Source organism: Pundamilia nyererei, unplaced genomic scaffold, assembly GCF_000239375.1.
Source record: "Pundamilia nyererei isolate P.nyererei 1_Seehausen unplaced genomic scaffold, PunNye1.0 scaffold00022, whole genome shotgun sequence".
Classification (NCBI taxonomy): domain Eukaryota; kingdom Metazoa; phylum Chordata; class Actinopteri; order Cichliformes; family Cichlidae; genus Pundamilia; species Pundamilia nyererei.
The window spans coordinates 2,978,096-2,998,954 of NW_005187423.1; the positions used below are offsets into that span (position 1 = coordinate 2,978,096).

Below are 20,859 nucleotides of genomic sequence, written 5' to 3' on the forward strand. Positions count from 1 at the left end.
AAGCATCTTACTGCTGTGTTTTGCTCAGGGTCCAATACTTATTCCACTGAATGACATGCAAGTCAGGTCATAACTTTTATGTAATGTGTTTTTCTTCTGGATTTTTGATTTTGATATTCTGTCTCTCTGAGTTAAAATGAAACTAGCGTAAAATTTGTGAGTGTTTGAGTAAAACTACAAATTCAGCAGGGGATCAAATAATCATTTTCCACACTGTACGTGCAATAGTTTCACGAGGTCCCTCCTTCTGTCTGTAAACAGATGATTGATGGAGATCCCTCTCTTCATCTTCAACTCCGGGTCTGATGCGGGTCCAAAAAGAACGAGCTCAGCTCAGCATACGTTCATCATTATTTTTCTCAAATGATCAAACGCTCCCACTCACCGTCATCGCTGTCTGCCAAAATGGTGACTTTGGCAGACGGGAAGTTGGCGCCCAGCTGGCCCCCCATGGGCATGCTGAGGCTGACGTTAAAGCTCTCCTCTTCCTCGTAAAGGGAGTCATCGATGATAATGACGCGACAGGCTTTTTCGCGCTCATCCTTATCGAAGCGCAGCACGCTGGTGTGGTCCTCGGGCCGGGTGATGTAGTCAGAGTAGGAAAGGACTGTGCTGGGTATGGTGCCGGTGGCTGTTCCTGAGGAATTATGGGAACAGAAAGATCAGTTTGCAGGGAAACTAACAGCAGGAAGTCTTTGGAGTAAAAAGGGAAAATAAAAAATAACACAAAATAACCAGCCCTACACATGAACATAGAAATGTTTGCTCTAATATATCACCAGTAGTCAAAAGTAATGAAAGAAAAGGTTCCACTCCTGAAATTTCATTTATTTGTGTTTTGATAAAAACAGATTGATCTCACCTTGCTGAGTGTAACAAACTACCAGGAGCTCCTGGCTGGCATCTCCCGAACGTCGCACTGGCACCAACAGCTCTCCAACATCCTCCTCTATCTTGAACTCTGACTGAGGGATGTAGACGGTTGATTCTGTTTTGAAGGAAAACAAATGAAGGCCAAGAACAACAATTTTGTTCAAATAACTCAAAATAACCAGATTCTTACCATCACCAGGGTCCACAATCTCCACCGTCGCGACGTCAGGAAACTCCAGTACAGCCATGACAGGGTCTGACAGCTGTATCTCAAATGTTTCCGAGGTCTCAAAGTCCTGGTCTGTGAAGATTTTCACTTTCCAGGTCGCTGTGGTCTGGCCTGGGTTGAACTGAACCTGCTTCTGGGCTTTACCACGGAAATCCTTGTCATTCTCTGCTGTGCCGTCCTTAGTGGCAATACCTGAGGAAAAGCAGTGCCAGTGGCAGCAATATTTTACCCCAGTGCTTCCTCCTGGGGCTTATGTCAAAGTACAGGCTTTCATATTTGAACAGTACACATGATAATTTCAATCTGATGCAACAATAACAGGTAGAATATTCTGTCTGCTGACGCCGCAGAATAAGAAAAAGATAGTTCGAGTTTTACGTTCCTTTGCACAGCGAGTGAGTGGCCAGCATGCAAGCCTTACTAGGAAATGTCATACATAAATTCAACTGAACCTCTGTCACAGACAGGACAGGAAATGGAGCAGCAGTCAAAGAAGAAAACAAAAGCTTTGCTGCGTGAGTGTGGAGTTTTTCTTTGTTTGGCTGCAGGGATAAGCTGAGGATAAGCCCTGCAGCCTTAAAAGGAATGTTTAGAGATTTTAACTAAAGGCAGCTATGGTCATGCTTTATTGCAGGTCTGACCTTTAAAAACACATAAATAACATGAAAGTCTAAAGAGACTTTAAAAGTGGGTAATAATTCATTGTTAAAATGTCAGTTTAATAAAGGGTCGTGTGGTATCATCATCCATCATATCTTTTTATGAGTGACAAGCAAGTGGCCTCTTAGGAGCTAAAAAATAAGGCCATTGTGGGAGTACCAAAAACTGCACTTTCTTGAAGGGCCACTTGAAGCTGGCTCTAAAAACGAGTGAGTCCCACAATGCTCAGGATCATTTCCAGGAAAGAGTTTAAATTTAGTCATGTGGAAAAAATGTATCTGGACTTTTTAATGAAGTGGAAGTTATAATCCAGCTTACGTAGCTGATGATGTATTTATTGTATATTTAAAGAAGCTAAAGTAACTACGAGGATGGCACTTCATATAACTGGGGAGGACGTGGGTCAGGAGGTGGAGCATGTCATCTACTACTCAGACGGTTGGTGGTTTGATCTCTGGCTGCTCCAGTCTGCATGCCAAAGTATCCATGGGCAAGATACTGAGCCATGCTCCTGATGCGTTCATTGGAGCGTGAATGTTGGATAGAAAGCACTGAGACAAAAACGCTCTTATGTTTGTGAATGGGTGAATGAGACATGCTGTGCTTTGAATGCTCAAGCAGACTAGAAAAGCATTAACCCGTCCATTTACCATTATATTGTTACCATTATATTATTTTATCATTGCAGCTGTTGATATTAATTACTTATATATTGGTAGCTTGAGTCAACGTATCCCCAAAATAAGCTACTGAAGCTTTAAAATAAATGTTATGGAGTAGAAAATACAATATTTGCATCCAAAATATGAAGCAGACAGTAGCATAACACATAAAAACCTGTTTATGTCTGCAGATTATAGTAAAAGCAATCATTATGTTTGTAAAAACAAACAAAAAACTCACTCATTTCTAAAGCATACAAATTTAATTAGGTTTCCTGCAGTTAATTAGAAGCTAAATAAATGACTTGTCAGCACTTACTGACAAAAGAAGTTTCTCCCAGGTAGCCTCTGCGTTTCAGCATCACCTCCAGGAATTTGGCATCTTCATCCACCAAATAGTATTCCCTCTCCAGAGAGATCCAGGCCCAGTTGAGTCGGAATGGCTGGGGATTTAGTTTATTTCCACCTAAAGAGAGGCAGGGGGGAAAAAAGAACCTAACGCATTAGCATTTCATTTGAAACTTCTTTCCGATGGAGACTACAATAATCTGGTTTGTTCCTATCGGGACTCACTGAGGCATATAAACTGCAATCTGCTCTGGGCTCAAGGATAAAAGGAATCAAAGGGATATTTTAATTTAGGAAGGGAAACATGATAACTTAATACCAGGGCTTCTCTAAAGCTCACTTCACCAGGAGGAGTTGCATTACTTGTTATTTCAATGGATTCTTATCCACGTCTACCTACAGCTCTCTCTTATTCTCAGGCCTCAGTAGGATGCCTGCGAACTCAGATAAAATGGAAATTGTCTGCTTTTGAAAAACTCATAGAGTTTTATCTTTATTGAACTTGCCATGCACTGTTCATGCTCTGTAGCGTTCCCTTGTGAAAATAATGAAGTGGAGTGGGGCGTTTCCAGGACATAGAGATGAGTCGGATATTATTAGTGACCTCAAAGAGCATATACAAATGATTACATCTTTCTGGCTTTAAAAAAAGTGAGCACAATTACCCCTTTCTACTAATTTCTGACTTTTTATCATACATTAAGCCAGGGGCAGCCAATTAATATTCCCCAAGGGGCCAGATGAGAAACTGGGACTGTTGTGGAGAACTACTTATGGGTGCGGCCATCCACAACAGTTTCTCATGTGGCCCCTTGGGGAATATTAATTTCTTGCCCCTGTTTTAAGGATGATTTAATGTGTGGATGCGCACAATATGAGCCTGAGTAAATACTGAGTGAAAGAGGCTATCCTCCAAAAGTGAAACACGTTTGACATGAAATATCAAAAGGTCAGAGTCATAGATCCCGTCTTTAATCCACACTATCTCATGACTCATGTAATCCCTCTAACTGCCAGTTTGGTTTCTATCACTGACTTAATGCAGACAGCTTCAGAAATATGTCAGCGAATAAGTTCTGCTGCATACTTGGAATATTTTTTTTTTAGCAATGGCGGTAAAATAGCTTAATGCTTTATCCTTGAGTGAGGCGAGCCTGGTGACCTGTGACTTTTGAAATGGGTCAGGCTCAGCGGATTCTCTGGATCAGAGAGGTTAGAGACAACTGGCTCGCTTTAGTTTTGCTCGGCTGGTCACACTGAGAGCAGCCCCGCTGACCTAACTCTGTAAAAAAGTTGCTTAGAGGAGTGAGAGGACTTGACTGAATGAGAAGAAGCAGAAGCTTTTGGGAAGATTTTTTAAAGGTTTGATACAGGTGTCAGAAAAAATAAAACAAATGTGAACTAGACATTACACCAGTCAAAGGAGCATGAACAAAAACAAACAACGGGACAATAGAAAGGAGCCTCTCCTTGTCCTCACACTGAACCACCATTGAGCTCATTTTTGCTTCAGTGAAGAAGAAAGGGGCTGCAGTCTTTATGCTATGTGACCGGGGAGAATGAAAACACTGGGGAGCTGAGTGTGGGTATTCAGGATGGGAAGGGGGCCGCTTCCTCAAACCCACATGTCAGCGCTGAAGCCAAGCCAGGTCGTATCACAATAGAAACGATCCACATGGACCAAAAGGCAGAAGCATGATCAGATTCAGCTGATGTTTGATTGAGTAATGATGACTGTCTGGAAAATGTGGGATAGTAAACATAAATAATCACTTTTCATTTCTTTCTCGAAAACAGAGTGTGGACAACTGAGTTCAAGTTAAAGAAAGAGTCTTATTCTGTTTAGCGTACACGGATGGATACATGAATGCAGGCTATCCTCTTGCGAAAATGGAGCGGCAATGCCTGGTGAGCACTCTGCACCAGGCTCGTGCTCAGGTTTCCCGCAGCCATGGCTAAAAATACAGGAAACAAGTATCATGTCTGTTTTTGCTTGACCCAAATTCTTCAAGTGTTAATAGAATAACGGGCTTTTGAAAACATTCGACTTTGTTGTGTTCTGAGCAGAATCGACTCAGTACCGGCTAAACAAGCAAAACTCTTAAAGACACAGATTTGCTCTCAGCACCCAAGAAGGAAAATGCACCAATTCCAGCCTGATGTACAGTCACACACAGAAAAAAGACTTGAATCATCAGATTGTTTCTGTGCTGGAAAAAAAAGTGCTTGCTGGCAGTTGGCCCTATTTGGAGCTGATATGAGGAGAAGCTCATTCAGAGTCTCTCATCAGGGCTTATTGAATGAACACAGCAAAGACAAAAAACTGCTATTGTTTTGGCACCAAGCAATCAGGCAGCTTTAGGTTTCTGCATTACTACAAGGAGTAAAACAAAGGGCTTTTTATGAATCAGACCAAGTGTGCTGGGCTGATATTTCACAGGCTGTTGAATAACAAGCATCGAAATTGCAACGACATATTTCTACAGTATTCAAATGACACTGAAAAGTTACATTTTACGACACCTCTGTGACTGTTTCTAGATATAAATATAATTGTACATATATGGGGAAAGCTGGGGACAAATGTAACATGTTTTATATCTTATTACATTACTATCTGAAACACACTACACATGTTGCTGCTGACATGATGTGTTTGCCATCATAAGCAACAAACATTCTAGCTTCATTTTTACATTTTACGTTTTCATTTTTCCAACAGTAAATAACCTGCAGAAGTGAATAAATGCAAATCCTGTACTTTTAAAACAACAGGCCCCATTACACAGCCGAATAACGGTCGTGCTGTGTGTTTCACAGCCCTGCTCTGGGGACGTATAGTGGTGTCTCTTTGTGATTGCATTTACAATCATAAAGAGACACCACCACAGAGTTACATCTGGCATTGCCTACTTGTTATCCACAGCGTGATCCACGGTTGTTTTTAATAATCTTTTTATCCAGAATAACAGCTGTCACTGCTGTTTGAAATGGCTGTTTCACATCTTCCTTTTTCCGTTGCACCTCACTCCTACAGTACGAAGAATGTGATTTGCCGTTATAATATATGCTCAGGAGGAGCAGAAAGCAGCACTACTGTTTTCTGGCTAAGAACATCAAAGCGAAGATCTCCCTTAGTCTGTCAGTCTGTCCCTCCCTGTCTCACAAAACCTTCCTTCCCGCCAGACTCCCAGATTATGTGTAGCAGAGTGACAGATGTACTCCACAAACCTCCTCCCCCTCTGTGCTCCCCTTCCTCCCTGTGTCGGCTTTGTTCGCAAAAAGGGGATGAACAACTGAGAAGGACAGCAGGCCGCAGTCTGGGTGGGCCAGATCTGCCGCCATGGCGTGCCTCCCTGCCTGCCTGCCTCCACATTTCTCTGAATTCTTTTGTGCGTGCTGTCAGACGCTGAGGCCGGCGCTGGCATGAGGCTGAGCAAGCCAAGAGTCGGGATGCCAGGCGTGCACATAGCACTTCAGAAATAAATGAAAATGGTTTAGCTTTGCCCAAAATAGAAAGACCCGCACAAAAAGTAGCTGCAAACATAGGAGCCAGATTGCTGTGCTTTATGATTAATTCTTTTGATTTATTGCAATTTTTATGACGCTCATGCTATATTAGTCTGGCTATCAAATCCAATACACTCGGCGACTGACTCACTAAGCTCACATTTCCATTAGCTTTTTAAACTGACAATCATTATAATTTCTGCTGGGATGAAATGTTTTATAGGCTCCATGTATTTCCAAACCTTCCTGTTAGCAGCCATCTAATAAATTAGCTTCACTTTGATTGATGCCAGTTGGACGGCAAAGAATGCTAAAGAAATGTGTTCTGTTATACGAGCCGAGTGACACAAACTCCTAACAAGCACTAAGAATGTGCATCAGAAAACACAGAGCAGTTACAGAATAACAAGATGACTCAGCACAACATCATGGCTTATTTACAGGACATTGCAGCCTCACAATTTCTCTGCAAAGGCGTCCTTTAACGGCGCATTCTCCCTCAGCTCATATTTACACAGCGGCACTGCCGGAACCATACATAGATGCAGTGGTACAGTGGGTCAGGCTGGAGGTATCACTTGAGAGGAAGGTCAATATGAAGCTCACCAGCATGATGCAAGGAAGAGCAACCTTCTAAGAATATCCTCATTGAGTGACAAGCGTCACGTTATTGCATTTCGTCATCAATCATCCAGTTCATATGAATACTGGTGAGATTCCTGCCAGCTATGCTCAGCATTTAATATCACTGGCTTTAAGTGTGGTCTGTTAAATCTAGAGGATGTCAAACATCTGGGTAAACAGACAAAAAAGGAGATCAGGTAAGATTCATCTAAAATTTAGGTTTCTTAGATGAAATGATGACTTTAATCGTTCAGTTTCAGTGTGTGCTATGAATCAACGAATCGAAGTGTCTGCATCACAGCATCTGTTCAGGACATTAAGGACATCTCTGCAGGAAGTTGAAAATAGCTTTGACCCATGTGTGCCAGTAGGCGGGGACAACAAAACGAAAACAAGCAAACTTAGACAGCACTGACATGTAGATGTCAAATCATGCAAAAAGTTCAAAAGCAAAAATAATGAACAAAACAACACTATTGATCAATCTAAATCTAGATTAAGGCTGTACTGAAGGATATTTCAGGCTAAAATGTTGGAACGCTGCCTCAGGGGACAAAAAATAAAACCAGTGTGAAAGCACGGAAAAATACCCGTAGACTGGCTCATTCAGTGCCCATAATTGGACACTGGTTAACATTTTGGTTTGCTAGTGATTGTTTTTAATAGCATTCACCAAATTCTTTGCTAATGCTAACCGAATGCTCACACAACATGACTTAGTCAGTTGCAATGTTAATCGTGGACCAACATTATTATGATGACATGGACATATCTACTTAAATTGTATTAATACATAATCAGTCTCTTTAACTAAATGCATTAAATACTAAATGCCTGTTCGGTCTGATCACAATGACTGAATGACATTGAACGGCGTACCTTGATTGCATATGGGGTTTTAGTGATTTAGCTGATTTACACAATTATGTGATAAATAATGTGGCTTGCTTTGTGACCTACACTTTTAGCGCTTTATTGGTCTGCTGCTTAGCACTAATCAGCAGCTTCCTGTATTGGTGCAACGTGCACATACAGTCAGTGCTTCCCTGCATTGAACATCATTTCCCTCCACCTTGTTGTTCATACATGGTCCCTTGTGGCACCAGAAAAATTAGCATCAGGTGTAGCATCAGCTACAGGTGTAATGCTGAAATATAAGGAGGCTCTGGTTAAGACAACTGAGTCAAAAAATTATGAAAAACTGCACCTGATTAATCTTTTGAGGCACCTCGACTGAAACCAGGAAGTTCAAACTCTTCCTGGTGTGTCATGAATGTACCAAAACTAATCCATTCAAAAGCTGTTGAGACATTTCACTTCAGACCACAGTGAACCAACAATCCAACAAACCAGTGTTTCCTTCTCTGCAGCAAAGTCACTAGTGCGACTGAAAAAAAAAAACATGGCACAGAGTAACTCAGTGACAGCTTTGCCACGTGGGAGCAGATAAGAATAACCGCTCTAGCTATACATCATAACTCTGCACCCCAGAAGTCCAACAGTCACCATAAATCAAGGCTCAAGATAAAGAACAAAAAGAGAAATAGAGACAAAGAATGAGGGAATAGCAGAGCTCAGTGAAAGGGCCGGAGGGAAACGTGAGATAGAAACAAGAAAAAAGAATAGTAATACCCTGAAGGGCTCTTAGAGAAGAGGAAAGGGGAAGGAGGGTAAGTGAGAACAGGACGGGGTGCGGTGGAGGAGGACTGAGAGGCCTTAGCTTCTTTAAGTCGCGGGGGCCCCGACAGTGGCACCATTAGCCAGTAAATCTCCCGGTGACTGTTGACACGAGTGACATGTAAGATCCCAAAACACTGTTAGGGAGCAGAGGTTTAGCATGTCCATGTCGGCCAGCCTGCAGTCCACATGCAGCAGGGTACCCTTACAGTACTGAAGAAATGTGACCAAAATGCTGCCCTTTTAAAAATATTTCAAGTTCCTTTTCCTCAGTTTCCCCTTTTCTCTTCTGGCTTGATATCATTGCACCCCTCTGGGGAGCTGCCCCCTCCAGAGCAGGCAACTCTTACGCTGGAAATCTGTGGGTTATCGGGCTATCTGAGATTGGGTTAGATTTCTGCAGAGCTGGGAGTGGGGTGACCACAGGCTTTGAAAGGGGATCCCTCTGGAGCCTCCACTCTCACGTACACACCTGTCTGCCTGGGATACCACCTCACTTCTAGGCCCTGCTCTGTCTGTGGCCCTGGAGTCTGGAGTCCCATAGGAAGTGCATTCCTCTCCCCGGCTCTGAATGATCACATAACACTCAACTCACCAGGGCCCATGATCCCCCTGCAGAACTGGGAGACTATATTGTTGCAACTAGAAAAAAACCCTTATCTTAATGCAAAGCTATTTGTTCTGTCTTTGGTTTTTGTCTTCTGTTTGGGGTGCACTTTGACTTGCACCAAAGATTAAGAAGAATGAAATGTTTGTTTTTTTGTTGTTGTTGTTGTTGTTGTTTTTAAATTATTGTTCCAAAACACTCCAAAATCTTTACATTTACAAGGTTTAACAGGTCTGACACAACAGGGTTTCTTTTCTTAGCCCGTGGCTCACTGGACCCATTCCTGATGGATGGGGATATATGTGAGCTGTGTCACAGCAGGTATTTACTGCTTCAGTATCCCACTCTTTGAACGGCTGTAAGAAATTCCAGAGTTGGTCACTTGAGTGCAAGTTACTGCTTGCAAACGGTGTGAGGATGGCCCAAGTTGAATCCTAGTTTGTTTCTAAGATCATCATCACAGATCTGTTAAGTCTGGTATTCTGAGTACTTAGTAAGAAGCCATTAGTTTTTTAAAATGACCGCAGTAGCAGATGATAATTATACTGGTTTCTTTCTACTTTAGACGGGATTTGCTGGCAAATAATTATAAGATATTCAAAATTTTGTGATTAAAGATTTTTCTTTATGCCTCCAGTCTCCACCTGACTTTAAAGCAACTTTCTGCACCTATTTAACTTTCCACAACACAGAAGATGCATAGAAGGAGAGTGACAGTGAGGCTGGACAGTGGTGTGGACAATCAGTACTGATGACGTTGTCGTGTTTTTAAAAGATTTTTATTGCTCAAATCAGCATTTGAGAAAATCTTTCTTATTGTTAAACTTGTAGCAAGGTGAGGTGCTGTAAAAGTAAACCAATGACTTGAAAAACCGTTACACCTTTAAGTATTTAATGTTACATAATAGCTTTCTTGTGAATATACAGATATAAACATGTATAGAATACCTCAAATGAACCAGAGGCTGCAGAAACTGTAATGGAATCACAAGACATTAAAAAAAGAAACAAACTATGCACCATATAGCACGGATAATGCAGATCAAATGTAGAATTTAGATGTTTTTCACTGTAGATTTAAACTTTAAGCAACAGAGGAGGGTTTTTTTTTCTAACAACTGACTGCTATGCTAACTCTATGCTAATGACTGATCCTCACAGAGACCCCTGAAATCAAACCGAGTGTCTGCTCCTGACTTCTTACTAAGACCAGTGTTGGGTTTAATGCGTTACTAAGTAACGCGTTACTGTAATTAAATTACTTTTCCACTGAAAAAGTAGAGTAACAAATTACTGTTCATTTTTAGGTATTTTAATTACAGTTACTTACAATGTATTTGCGTTACATTGTAAAATAATTAAACTCGCTGAATATCATTATTTAATTTCAATAATTTGTCTCCTAAACGTAGAAGTAAACTCTGCCGCTTTAACATCGCTGTAGTGCAGCTGTACGTCATTTCGCACCAGTTTGCTTTATAGTCGTATTCTAAAGCGGAAGATGTCGGACTCGGCTGAAGCGAGTGGCTGTTTTTTGAAATGGACATATTCCCGTCTCTTCACTTACATGGTAACTGGTCGGATCACTTATTATTACAGTAATATGTAAGCTGGGGAGAAAAAACTATCGGCTGCTGTTAATAGCAGGAGTAATCTACTGAAGCGCCTGACACAAGAGCATAGACGAACACTTCTGAGTGATCCTTGTTCATCATCCATGGGTAACACCGCGGCAACTCCTGCTAAGCAGGCAAAACTCGATTTTACTTCAGCAGCACAGAAAGCGTCTGAAGGTGAGCTTAAAAAAGTGATTGCAGGCTGCATTGTGGAAGAGATGCTACCGCTGCATACTGTAGAGTCTCCATCTTTTAAAAAATGTATTTATTATTTAAAGAGTTTAATTTCTATTGTTTGCCCACTCAAGGTTTATAGGGATTTTAAGAAGTATTTAGTTAAATTACTTATTTAGTAATTAAGTTACTTTTCTGACACAGTAATTAGATAAGTATTTTAAATACAATATTGACTAAGTAATTAGTAATTAATTACTTTTTTAAAGTAACTTATCCAACTTACTGACACACGTGCTCTTACAAGAGCCATACTTCCGCTTTGCCTGGCCACACATACACACACATACCCACACACACAATGTCACTGGTCAGCACATCATTGGTTTATGTTTGATTAAGATCTTAATTTTCTGTATCAGCAGATACACGGACTCGCAGTTACATATGTACATGTATGCTTGCAACATTTGAGCCTGCAGGGCTTATAGAGGAATGCCAAACTGCTTCAGTTCCACATGAGGATATGTTAATTATCCGAGTGTGTATTCTTGACCTGCTCGTGAAGAAGCATCACTGGAGCGCATGTAGTGGCAGGTATCTTTTAAAGGCTGCTAAGACCCTTAGGGAGCTTCCCATATCAGTGCATCTGAGGGGTATTTCCGGAGCGTGAGGCCACATTCAGATTGTGTGTATTTGTGTAAAACTTACTAGGCTTAGAAGTGGTATGTTTACACTCGATTCAGGATTAAGAATTACTGGAGTTTACAAAGGAGGTTTAAAACCCACTGATTTTGAAAGGATGTGTCTGGATCTAGAACTACTTTGATTAGATAAGAATTCATTATAAAGAAGTTTAATAGTGTTTTTGTGGTGTTTAAGCACAGATTTCTATTTAACCTTAGGTTAGGTTAATGAAGTCGCATTTGGATTTTCTTTTTAAGTACAAAAGTTTGTTCCCTGAGGCCAGTGAAAAATGGATTATCTTGGGTGCTAATCTCTACTGACCCACCATCGGTTCTCACACAAGCAGCTCACCCACTGAGATTTGTTATCAGAGAGCCTGACCATCACTGTGCTCTCCACTCACATGCCCCTACATGTCCAGGATAAAGCCACATCCCTCAGGGGTCACCTCTTCAACACTTCACATTAGCGGGCCACCAGCTGGCTCGACTCGCTCTCATGTATTATCTCTTTGATCTTTTCCTGGACGTGTCTTTGTATTTGTGTGTGTAGTTATGTATACGTATGGTGATGATTTTACTGATAAGTGTATCCATTAAGTGCAGTGATACAGATGCAGTTCATCACACAGATGATGTGGCGCTGCCACACGTGTCAGCCGTGGTCATGTAGAAACAAGGTCTGGTTTTACGTCCCAGTATAAGCTCCACTGCACCTGGTTCAGCTGAGTTGGCTGGAAGCTTAAATAAAGTGTGTAAGCAAACAGAAAAGGGAGCGCTGAGCTAATTGAAGCCCTTGTGTTCCCTTCCTGTGGTAAAACCCACACTTAAAGACAGAAATTCTTAGCTTTAGGCATCTTATTAAACCACATGTGGAAAAATGTTGGCCTAAATGAAGATTATAGGATTAAGGCACTTTTATCTAATCTATGTTGATTAATGTCAGTGCTACTGATTCTCATTAAAAATAAATATATCACTCACAGTCTGAGGGTAAGAGTTAATACGGAGGCATTAAGGCGAAGCTAAACTAAAAACAGACAAACTCACGTCCTCCTTTTTCTCAATGGGTGTGATGGTGGTGTTAGGAGGTGGAGCATGTCCCTCCAAACAGCATAATTATAGACTAAACTTTCCCTTCAGCATTGATTGCCTTTCTAAACCTTGTTTCATATTTTACAGCCAATGCTAAAATAGTAAAACCCACCTGCTGCATTTTATCGCTTTGCATTTGCTATAAATATGTAATGCTGTTAGAGGTGAATGTGACAAGGCAACGAGTGATTTTATTATACCCTGACCCATCATATACCATGCATATCCGATTCATTTAAGAGAATTCTTTAGGGTAAACGATGTCGGCTGTCAGATTGTCGCATTATGCTTGGGGTGGATATAAATAATGTTTTAATAGTAAGGCAGTGTTACAGAAAGCCTCAGTGCTTCAATGTTATGTCAGAGTAAGCGAGTAAAAACAGAGAGAGAAAGAAATTGAGCTAACAAAAAATATGAAGTTCTTATAGTTTGGATAAAATTGGTTATTTATTAAAAAGAAATTTAAGAATCTTTTAATTTGAAAATCTTCATAATGTCAAAATATTCTGCAGATTTTATTTCACAAGTCATGTCATTGAATAGTGGATACTTAGAAAGATAAAAGAAGATGTTTGTGAGACTTGCTGTAAGAGGAACCAGATATATCAGCATACCTATGCACATTTCACTGTGTCACTTCAGGCAGATGATGAAAGGTGACGTTTGAAAGCCCAGAGAAGCGCCCCAAAGTATAGGACCCTATTGTTCAATAACAATACAGTTGAGAGCATGTGGTAGTCTTTTACTTTTACTAACCCACATTCAGTGTTTGACTTAAGTCCCCTTTGACCCCTGTCCTTTAAACCTGCTGCCCTTTCCAGTGGGGCGAACAGAGGCGGCGCCTTGGTACTGGGTGTCAGTCATGGCCAACTGCTTTAAGCCTTTGTGATGCAAACACTTAGGTGACCGACAGAGAGCAAGAAGTTTAAATTTTAAGCAGCCATTAAAAGTCAAACTCAAAGTGGCTTGAAGCCACTGCACGTTAAATATTAGAGGGGTCCTACCGTTGTCTTCAACTGTGAAGTAGAAGATATCACTGGTGGCGTTGCTCCCATCCAACAGCACATAACAGATCTTCATGTCATTGATATCAGCTGTTTGCATAAAAAATATGGAGAAACAATTAGCTAAAATGATAACTGTGACGACTAAACCACTTTTATAAGGTAGTATAAATACAAAGTCAGAAAATATAGTTTACAGAGATATATTTAATCTCCTAAGACCTGAACCCTTTCAGGGCATGCAATTTTAATTTGTCTTTACCATTTGGGCTGATTGGGACCTGATGAATGTAAAAACAAAGAGTTACCTGACTTTTTTCCCTGATTTTTGTTTCTGAGAAAAATGAGATCCACATATGAGGACATTAGCTTGAAAATTTTGACAGAACAGTGGCAGCATAACGTCCTCATAAGTGGAAATCAGGCCCTTGTAGAGCAAAATTTTGTATTTTGGTCTAGACAACCCAAAATTTGATGTCCACATATGTGGACGCCAGGTCCTAGGGGGTTAAAATTGTTTTATGGGGTCTGTAGTAACCAGTTAAGCATCATTATATTAGTATAAGAATGCAGCCAACTGGTTTTAACTGAATATTATTTATTTGAATATTTTTTATTCTTTGCTTTTTCACCGGTTATAAAAAGCTGTCTTTCTGTTTTACACATTCAGGATTTGGATTTGTGCTTCTATGCATCTTATTAAATTCTATAAAAACAAGTCTTTGTAATAAATCCTGGGAGAATATCTGGTGTTCTGTCAACTTTATACTAACTCAAAGCTGTTGGCATCATGAATTCAGAACAATTCTTTCCTTTGTGCCACACAAAACATCCACTCTAATCCAATATTAACTCTAAAACACTGATGAGTAAATCTTACCTTTGAAAAACGTTGTTACAAGGTTTAAAAATGTGACATCATCTTACCTTGTGTGAATGTCTTGATGCTGTCATTGCCCACGGCGGTATTCATGATGAAGCCGTGCAGTGGAGCCTCGGACACCGTGTACTTCAACACCTTCTGGGGACTGTCCCGGTCCTCTGATCGAAGGACCTTGCTGGTGATCACAAAGCCCAGGTGTCCAGTTGGGAGGACTTTCAGTGAAGCGGCAGCCTTATTTACCAAAATCTGGGGGACACCGTTATCCACCGTATTGATGTGAATAGTCATCATTTGGGGTTTGCGTGTCTCATAGTCAGTGTTAGGGAAAACGTAAAAGTCGGTGTGAGTGCCATCGGTGACAGTGAAAGAGAAGCTGTCTTCACTGGTCTCAGTGCCATCGTGCTTATAGCTGATACGGTTCTCGTTCAGGTCCTGCTTGGTAAAAGTCGTAATTGGCTGGGTGTTGTTGAAAAGCAGCAAACCGTGTACTGGCACTTGCGTGATTATAAAGCGCAGCAGGTGGTCTGGAGTGTCCCGGTCTTCAGCAGTAAGTTCAAAAGGTGTGATGAGTTTGGATTCTCCCTCCTCCACAAGTAGCCTCGTTATGGTTAAGACAGGTTTCTTATTATCCACATCGGTGATGGACACTCTGAAGGTTCGGAAGACGGGATTGTAGCCGTCTGTCACCTCAAACTCGAAGCTGTCCATTTTAATTTCATCATCAGAGGTGTGGATGTAGTAGATCTTGTTGCCAGCAAGCTGCAACTGGGTGAAGGTGGAAATAGGAACACCTGGGAGGTCAGTGCACTCTAAGTGCCCTCTACTAGGCGCTCTCGTGATGCTAAAACTGAGGTATTCATCAGGGCTGTTGATGTCAGAGGTGCTGAGGAGGTCAGTGGTGAGAGTTACTTTTCCACCTTCTTTGAGAGTCACACCTTTGTTAACAACATCTGGAAAAACCATATCAATGCTTCCAATGCTGATGTAAAAGTAACGGTCAATAAGTGGATTTATACCATCTGTGACGTCAAATTTCAGCAGGTCACGGATTCCTTCCTGGCCTGTGTGCACATACTGAATGAGTTGTCTGTCAATTTCATCTTGTGTGAAATTCATTCCCAGGGTGATATTTCCTAAAACGTCTCCAAATTTGCTGATACGCTGCAGGTAGCCTTGGCCAGGGCCGTATCGCACAACATAAGTTAATTCCTTGTCTTCGGAGTCAAGATCTGTTGCCTTTAAAACGCTGTTGCTAATCACTTTTGTTTCTCCGATCTCCACATCGAGGCCATCGTTAATGGCCATTCTTGGTGTCTCATCATCAACAGGAATGACCACGATAGGAACTGTTTTTTCCACTTTGTGTTTTCCATCAGATAGCCTGATTTCAAAGCTGTCTTCCTTGGTTTCAGAGTCATCATGTTCATAGACAATGTTGGATGCCTCTATGAGCTGCTCCAAGTTGAACTTCTCCACAGGGATGGTGCCAGTGCTGAGCTGCTGAACAATTGTCCCATGCTTGGGTGGTTTGATGATCTCAAAGTCCAGCTCATTCTTGGGGATGTCAGCATCAGCTGCGTTCAGAATTGGGGTGTCAATGACCAGACTCATTCCCTCCATTACCACAAACTCACGGACAAAAATCTCAGGCTTCTCATCATTGGCTGGAATGATGACTATGGGGAAGAAGTGGCGCTCAGAGAAGTTAATACCATCTGAGCAGCGGAACGTGAAACGATCTTCCACAGGTTCAACCCCTTTGTGGATGCTTTGGACATAGTAGATGTGGCCAAGGGAAATTTCTTTAATGGCGAATGCGGTGATGGCCGTCCCAGCTCTTGATTTCTCTGAGCCTGCTGCCGGTGAGATGTTCTCCACATAACCAGAAGTTGGTTGGACAATGATGGTACACAAGATATCCTCGCTGTTGGTGTCAACATCCTCGGCATGAATTTGCTCCAGAGTAATGACGTTCTTCTCCCCTTCCACTACTATAAACTGCTCGCCGACGCTGACAACAGGTGGGATGCTGTCAACAGGAAGGATTGTCACATGGACTGTCACACCTTGGATCTTGTTGCCACCAACGACCCACTGCTCTGACATGTCAGACAAAGTAAGATTGAAGGAGTCGTGCTCTTTGGTCGGCCCTATTTCACCAGATGTGTGAGCATACACAACCACCCCGTTAATTATGTCCTCCTGAGTGAATCTCTCAGCAGGAGCACCATTAACCAGGATTTCACCCAGTCTCGGAGGTTCTTCAACAATAAAAGTGAGCATGAGGTCATCTGTATCTTCATCGTGGCCCTGAATGACATTACTTGTAATCTCCGTGGCTCCATTCTCCAGTACATCTATGGAGGCTCCGAGCAGGCCGGGTGGGAGCATAATCGTGGGCCTTTTGTCATCAACTGGCTCGATTGTGATCCTGATGGCAATTGGTACCTCATGGAAACCATCACTTACAGAGAGCTTGATGACATCAGTGAGAGATTCTTTTCCTCCGTGCATGTAAGTTAGACGACCGGTTGTGATGTCTTCGAGCACAAATGTTTCGCCATTTGACATATCAATCCCCAAATACTGCAGCTGCCCATACTGGGGAATCTGGGTCACCGTGAAGATGATACTGTCGTCATCTGTATCCGTGTCAGTGGCGTGCAGCTCCTTCCTGGTAATGACATATGTACCTCTTTCCAAAACAGTGAACCCTGTGTTGGTGATAAGTGGAGGTTTGTTGTCAACCGGCTGTAGGAAAATGGTGAACAGTCCATCTGCTGTGTTGCCAGCTGTGTCTTCCACAGTGAATGTGAACTGAGCCACTTTTGGAGTGATGCCCAATTCCTGGTCTGGGGGCTTATAAGCTACTTTGTGGTGATTAACCTGGGCTTGTGTAAACTCTGTAATTACAGTGTCAGGGCTGTCAGTCAGTACAATTTCACCCAAGAGGGCTGGATTGTTCTCATCTGTGTCAGTCGGGGGCTTAGTGATGGTGTACTTCAAATCTCTGTCATCTGAATCAAGATCAGTATAACACAAGAATTTCTTCCTAAAGTATGTGAGCTCATATTCCTGCACTGTCATGTGAAGGGTGGTGCCTGGGAAAAGCTCTGGGGCAAGGTCATCAACGGGATGGATTTTGATAGTGAACGTGTGCTCGCCTGATTGATTGGGAGGATCGTTATCGTCCTGGACCCGGAATACAAAGTGATCGGTTACAGTGGTGGTGCTGTGGGGCCCGATGTGACGATAGAACAGCTTTCCATCCAGAATGTCCTGCTGAAGCCACTCAGTCACCACCTGCTCAAACATCTCATCTGTCTCGCTGAACTTCCACAGAGATGGGTCAGACGGTAGCTCTGCTTGCCTAAGCAGGAGTTGCCCTATGGTGGAGTATGGTGCCTCCACGACAAACTTAATAGTGGAGTCTTCTGAATCGATGTCTGTTGCACTTAGGATGAATGGAGAGATCTGCATGATTTCATTCTTGAACAACACCAAGCCAGTGTTTGCATTAATAATAGGGGGCTCGTCATCAGTGGGGACAATGGTGATGGGGAACAAAAATTCCACTTCATTACTGCCGTCAGTCATTCTAAAAATAATGTTGTCGCTATAGGTGTCGCTGCCGTCATGCTGGTACACAACAATACCAGCGTCTAGATCGGCAGGTGTAAAGAACTTCCTGCGTGTGCCGAGCATGGTAAGGTCTCCGTGCTTTAAACCATCGATGACTGTGATTCTCACGTCTTCCAGGTTATCCTCATCGCTAATCTCTAAATTCTGAGAGCTGGAGAGAGCTCGAGATTGCCCTTCAAACAATAGCTGCCCTGTATTTTTGGTTGCAACAGGAGCCAGTGTATTCATAGGCTTTACCACAATCATAAAAGCAAATGGATCTGACACTGCACCATCGGTGTCTACAATTTCAAACTCTAGCTGAAAAATCCTCTCTTGTTCTGAGTCATCTGAGGGTGGCTTATAGGCTATTTTAAGCTCTTTGATGTCCCTGTGATAGAAGGAGGTGATAGGCAGGTTCTGATCATCTGTGCTGATGATATAACCCTGCTGAGGGTTCAGCGGAGACGTGATGTTGAAGATTAAGTCATCTGGGTGAGATTCGACATCTTCAGCCGACAGCATGTCACTTGTAATAGCTGTCATCACAAACTGATCAACCTCCATCATCATCATAGCTACAAAGCTGGGTTTGGGAGCAGTGTTCTCTGCACCTTCTCTGATTCTAACCATCATTTGGAAATGCTCTTGCATTATCATGTTTCCTTCGTTATCCTGCAGCTCTACCATCATTGGAATATAGTCTCTGTTTGGTGAGTTGGTTTTAGCCGTGTGCTTGTAGCGAATACCCTGCTTCACAAACTCATCACAGTCAACCATTTGGCCATTGGAAGGGTTGTTCAAAAGAGTGCCATACCTGGGAAGACCTCCAGCGCCGACCAGAGTGCTGATCTTACACTGTGTGACACCATCCTCATAGGAAAACTCCAGGCCCCTTTTGTCAATAGGATTGCTCTCTCCATTGAGCTTTTCAACATTAAGGGGCATATTCCTGGTGAGGATCTCAAGCTGCTGGAAAACAACCTCTACTTCCAACATGAAGGGGACAATGACTGTGTCTGTGTGAGAGTCATAACGAAGCTGCAGCTTCACACGATCCTTACTGGGGCTCCTTGATCCAAAATGCGTGTATTTCACTTCTTCAGATCCAAATGAACAGGGAAACTTTTTAGGGGTTAGCATCCCAGGCTTCTGGGCCAGTGGATCATTGTCCAGGACTGTGATTTGGCAGCGGTCACCGGGCTGCACTTCTGTTACCAGGTCATTCACAGGGTCCAGAAACACGGACCGCCCAAAAGGCACTCTGATCCCATTGTTAGCAACAATGATATCATCTTCATTAGGTCCGGCCCTGCGGTGATAGAGGTGAGCTGAATCAAAAGGCCCTGCACATACTGAGGCAAAACAGAAGCTGAGAGAAAAAGCCAAAAGAAGGCAACTCTTTTTACAAAGTTTGCAACTTTGCAGACAAGCAGCCATGTCTGCTGCTAGTTGCCTTGTAATTTAGTTAAAACAAGTGAGCAGCAGCAGGAGGCTGATGCTTCTTAAGTGAGAAAAAAAGCATAAAAAAAAGAAACTTTGGGCCGGCTGGAATCTCCTCTGTGTGTTTCTTGTGTGGCTGCACAGACCCAAGTGTGGTGAATGCTGCAGGGCTGTGCAGGTGAATGAAACAGTAGTCTGTGACTTGCACAGGCTCCTCCTTCTGTCAGTGCAGGGAGGGGAGCCTCCAGCCCCCAAAGCTAATTTAAGAAAGACCATTGGACAAGATTGCCCCAAACAACACCTACCCTTCTCCTCTTCTCTCACTAAAAAAAGGGTGTTGGGGTGGGGGTTGGAGGATAAAATCCTATTCAAAAAAACAAGTCTTATTTGATTATATGGAATCTGTACAGTTAAAACCCCTGACACTATACTGTATAGGTTAGGAAATGTGATGTACTATAGATAGATATCCATGTTTTTTCATATGATGCATCATTTTATAAATACATTTAATTAAAAAAATCAACTGAATATAATTTGATATCTTGTTCCTCCAAGTTTTTTCTTTTAGACACAAGTGTGAACATGCAAATGTGTCAGAATGCAACCCAGTTAATGTTCCCTTTAAAAGGGTTAAAGCTAAGAAATAGTAGAAAAACAGTAATAAAGCCTTTACCCAGCGATAAAATGATTCTTTAGCTATTTAATCGATTTGTTTTTAGTTACTTTAAAATGAACAGTGTCTTCTGATGTTTGATCACTGACCTGTGTGATATCACACGCAACTTCATTATTAAGGGTGTAACCTATCCTATCAACCAATCCCTTATATTACCATGGAGGGCGGACTAAGAGAAGGCAATGTAATATGCCCAAACAAACTATCATTATATCAAAGATGAGCCAGTCAGCAGGTATTCAGACACTGAACAGGATTCTTAGAGTATCAGAAGAATAAAGTTTAGTATCTCAACCAAAGGCGTGTCTGTGCAGAATGATGACATGTGGAGATATTTCTGTTCTCTTCTAGAGTTAAGGGCCTCTAAGTTCAGGCAACTTTTGGCTCCGGAGGGGCCATTTGTTCCAAACATGGGGACAATAACCTGGCATCAGCTGGCACAACAGGTGTTGGAAACTGTTTGGTCTC

The 20,859-nt window shown here is 42.1% G+C and overlaps 1 protein-coding gene across 1 annotated transcript in view; it reads right to left on the reverse strand.

The window, feature by feature from the left end:
- Positions 1-19,727, reverse strand: part of frem3 (Fras1 related extracellular matrix 3) — a 31,640-nt gene extending 11,913 nt beyond the window's left edge. Inside the window, exons 1-6 of the mRNA XM_005726933.1 lie at positions 14,693-19,727; positions 13,766-13,855; positions 2,744-2,890; positions 1,064-1,294; positions 863-988; positions 386-637 (exon numbers count right to left, since the gene is read on the reverse strand). Coding sequence (XP_005726990.1) covers positions 386-637; positions 863-988; positions 1,064-1,294; positions 2,744-2,890; positions 13,766-13,855; positions 14,693-19,709 — 5,863 coding nt within the window. The 5' untranslated portion in view covers positions 19,710-19,727. The remainder of the gene's footprint in view (positions 1-385; positions 638-862; positions 989-1,063; positions 1,295-2,743; positions 2,891-13,765; positions 13,856-14,692) is intronic.
- Positions 19,728-20,859: the final 1,132 nt, after the last annotated feature.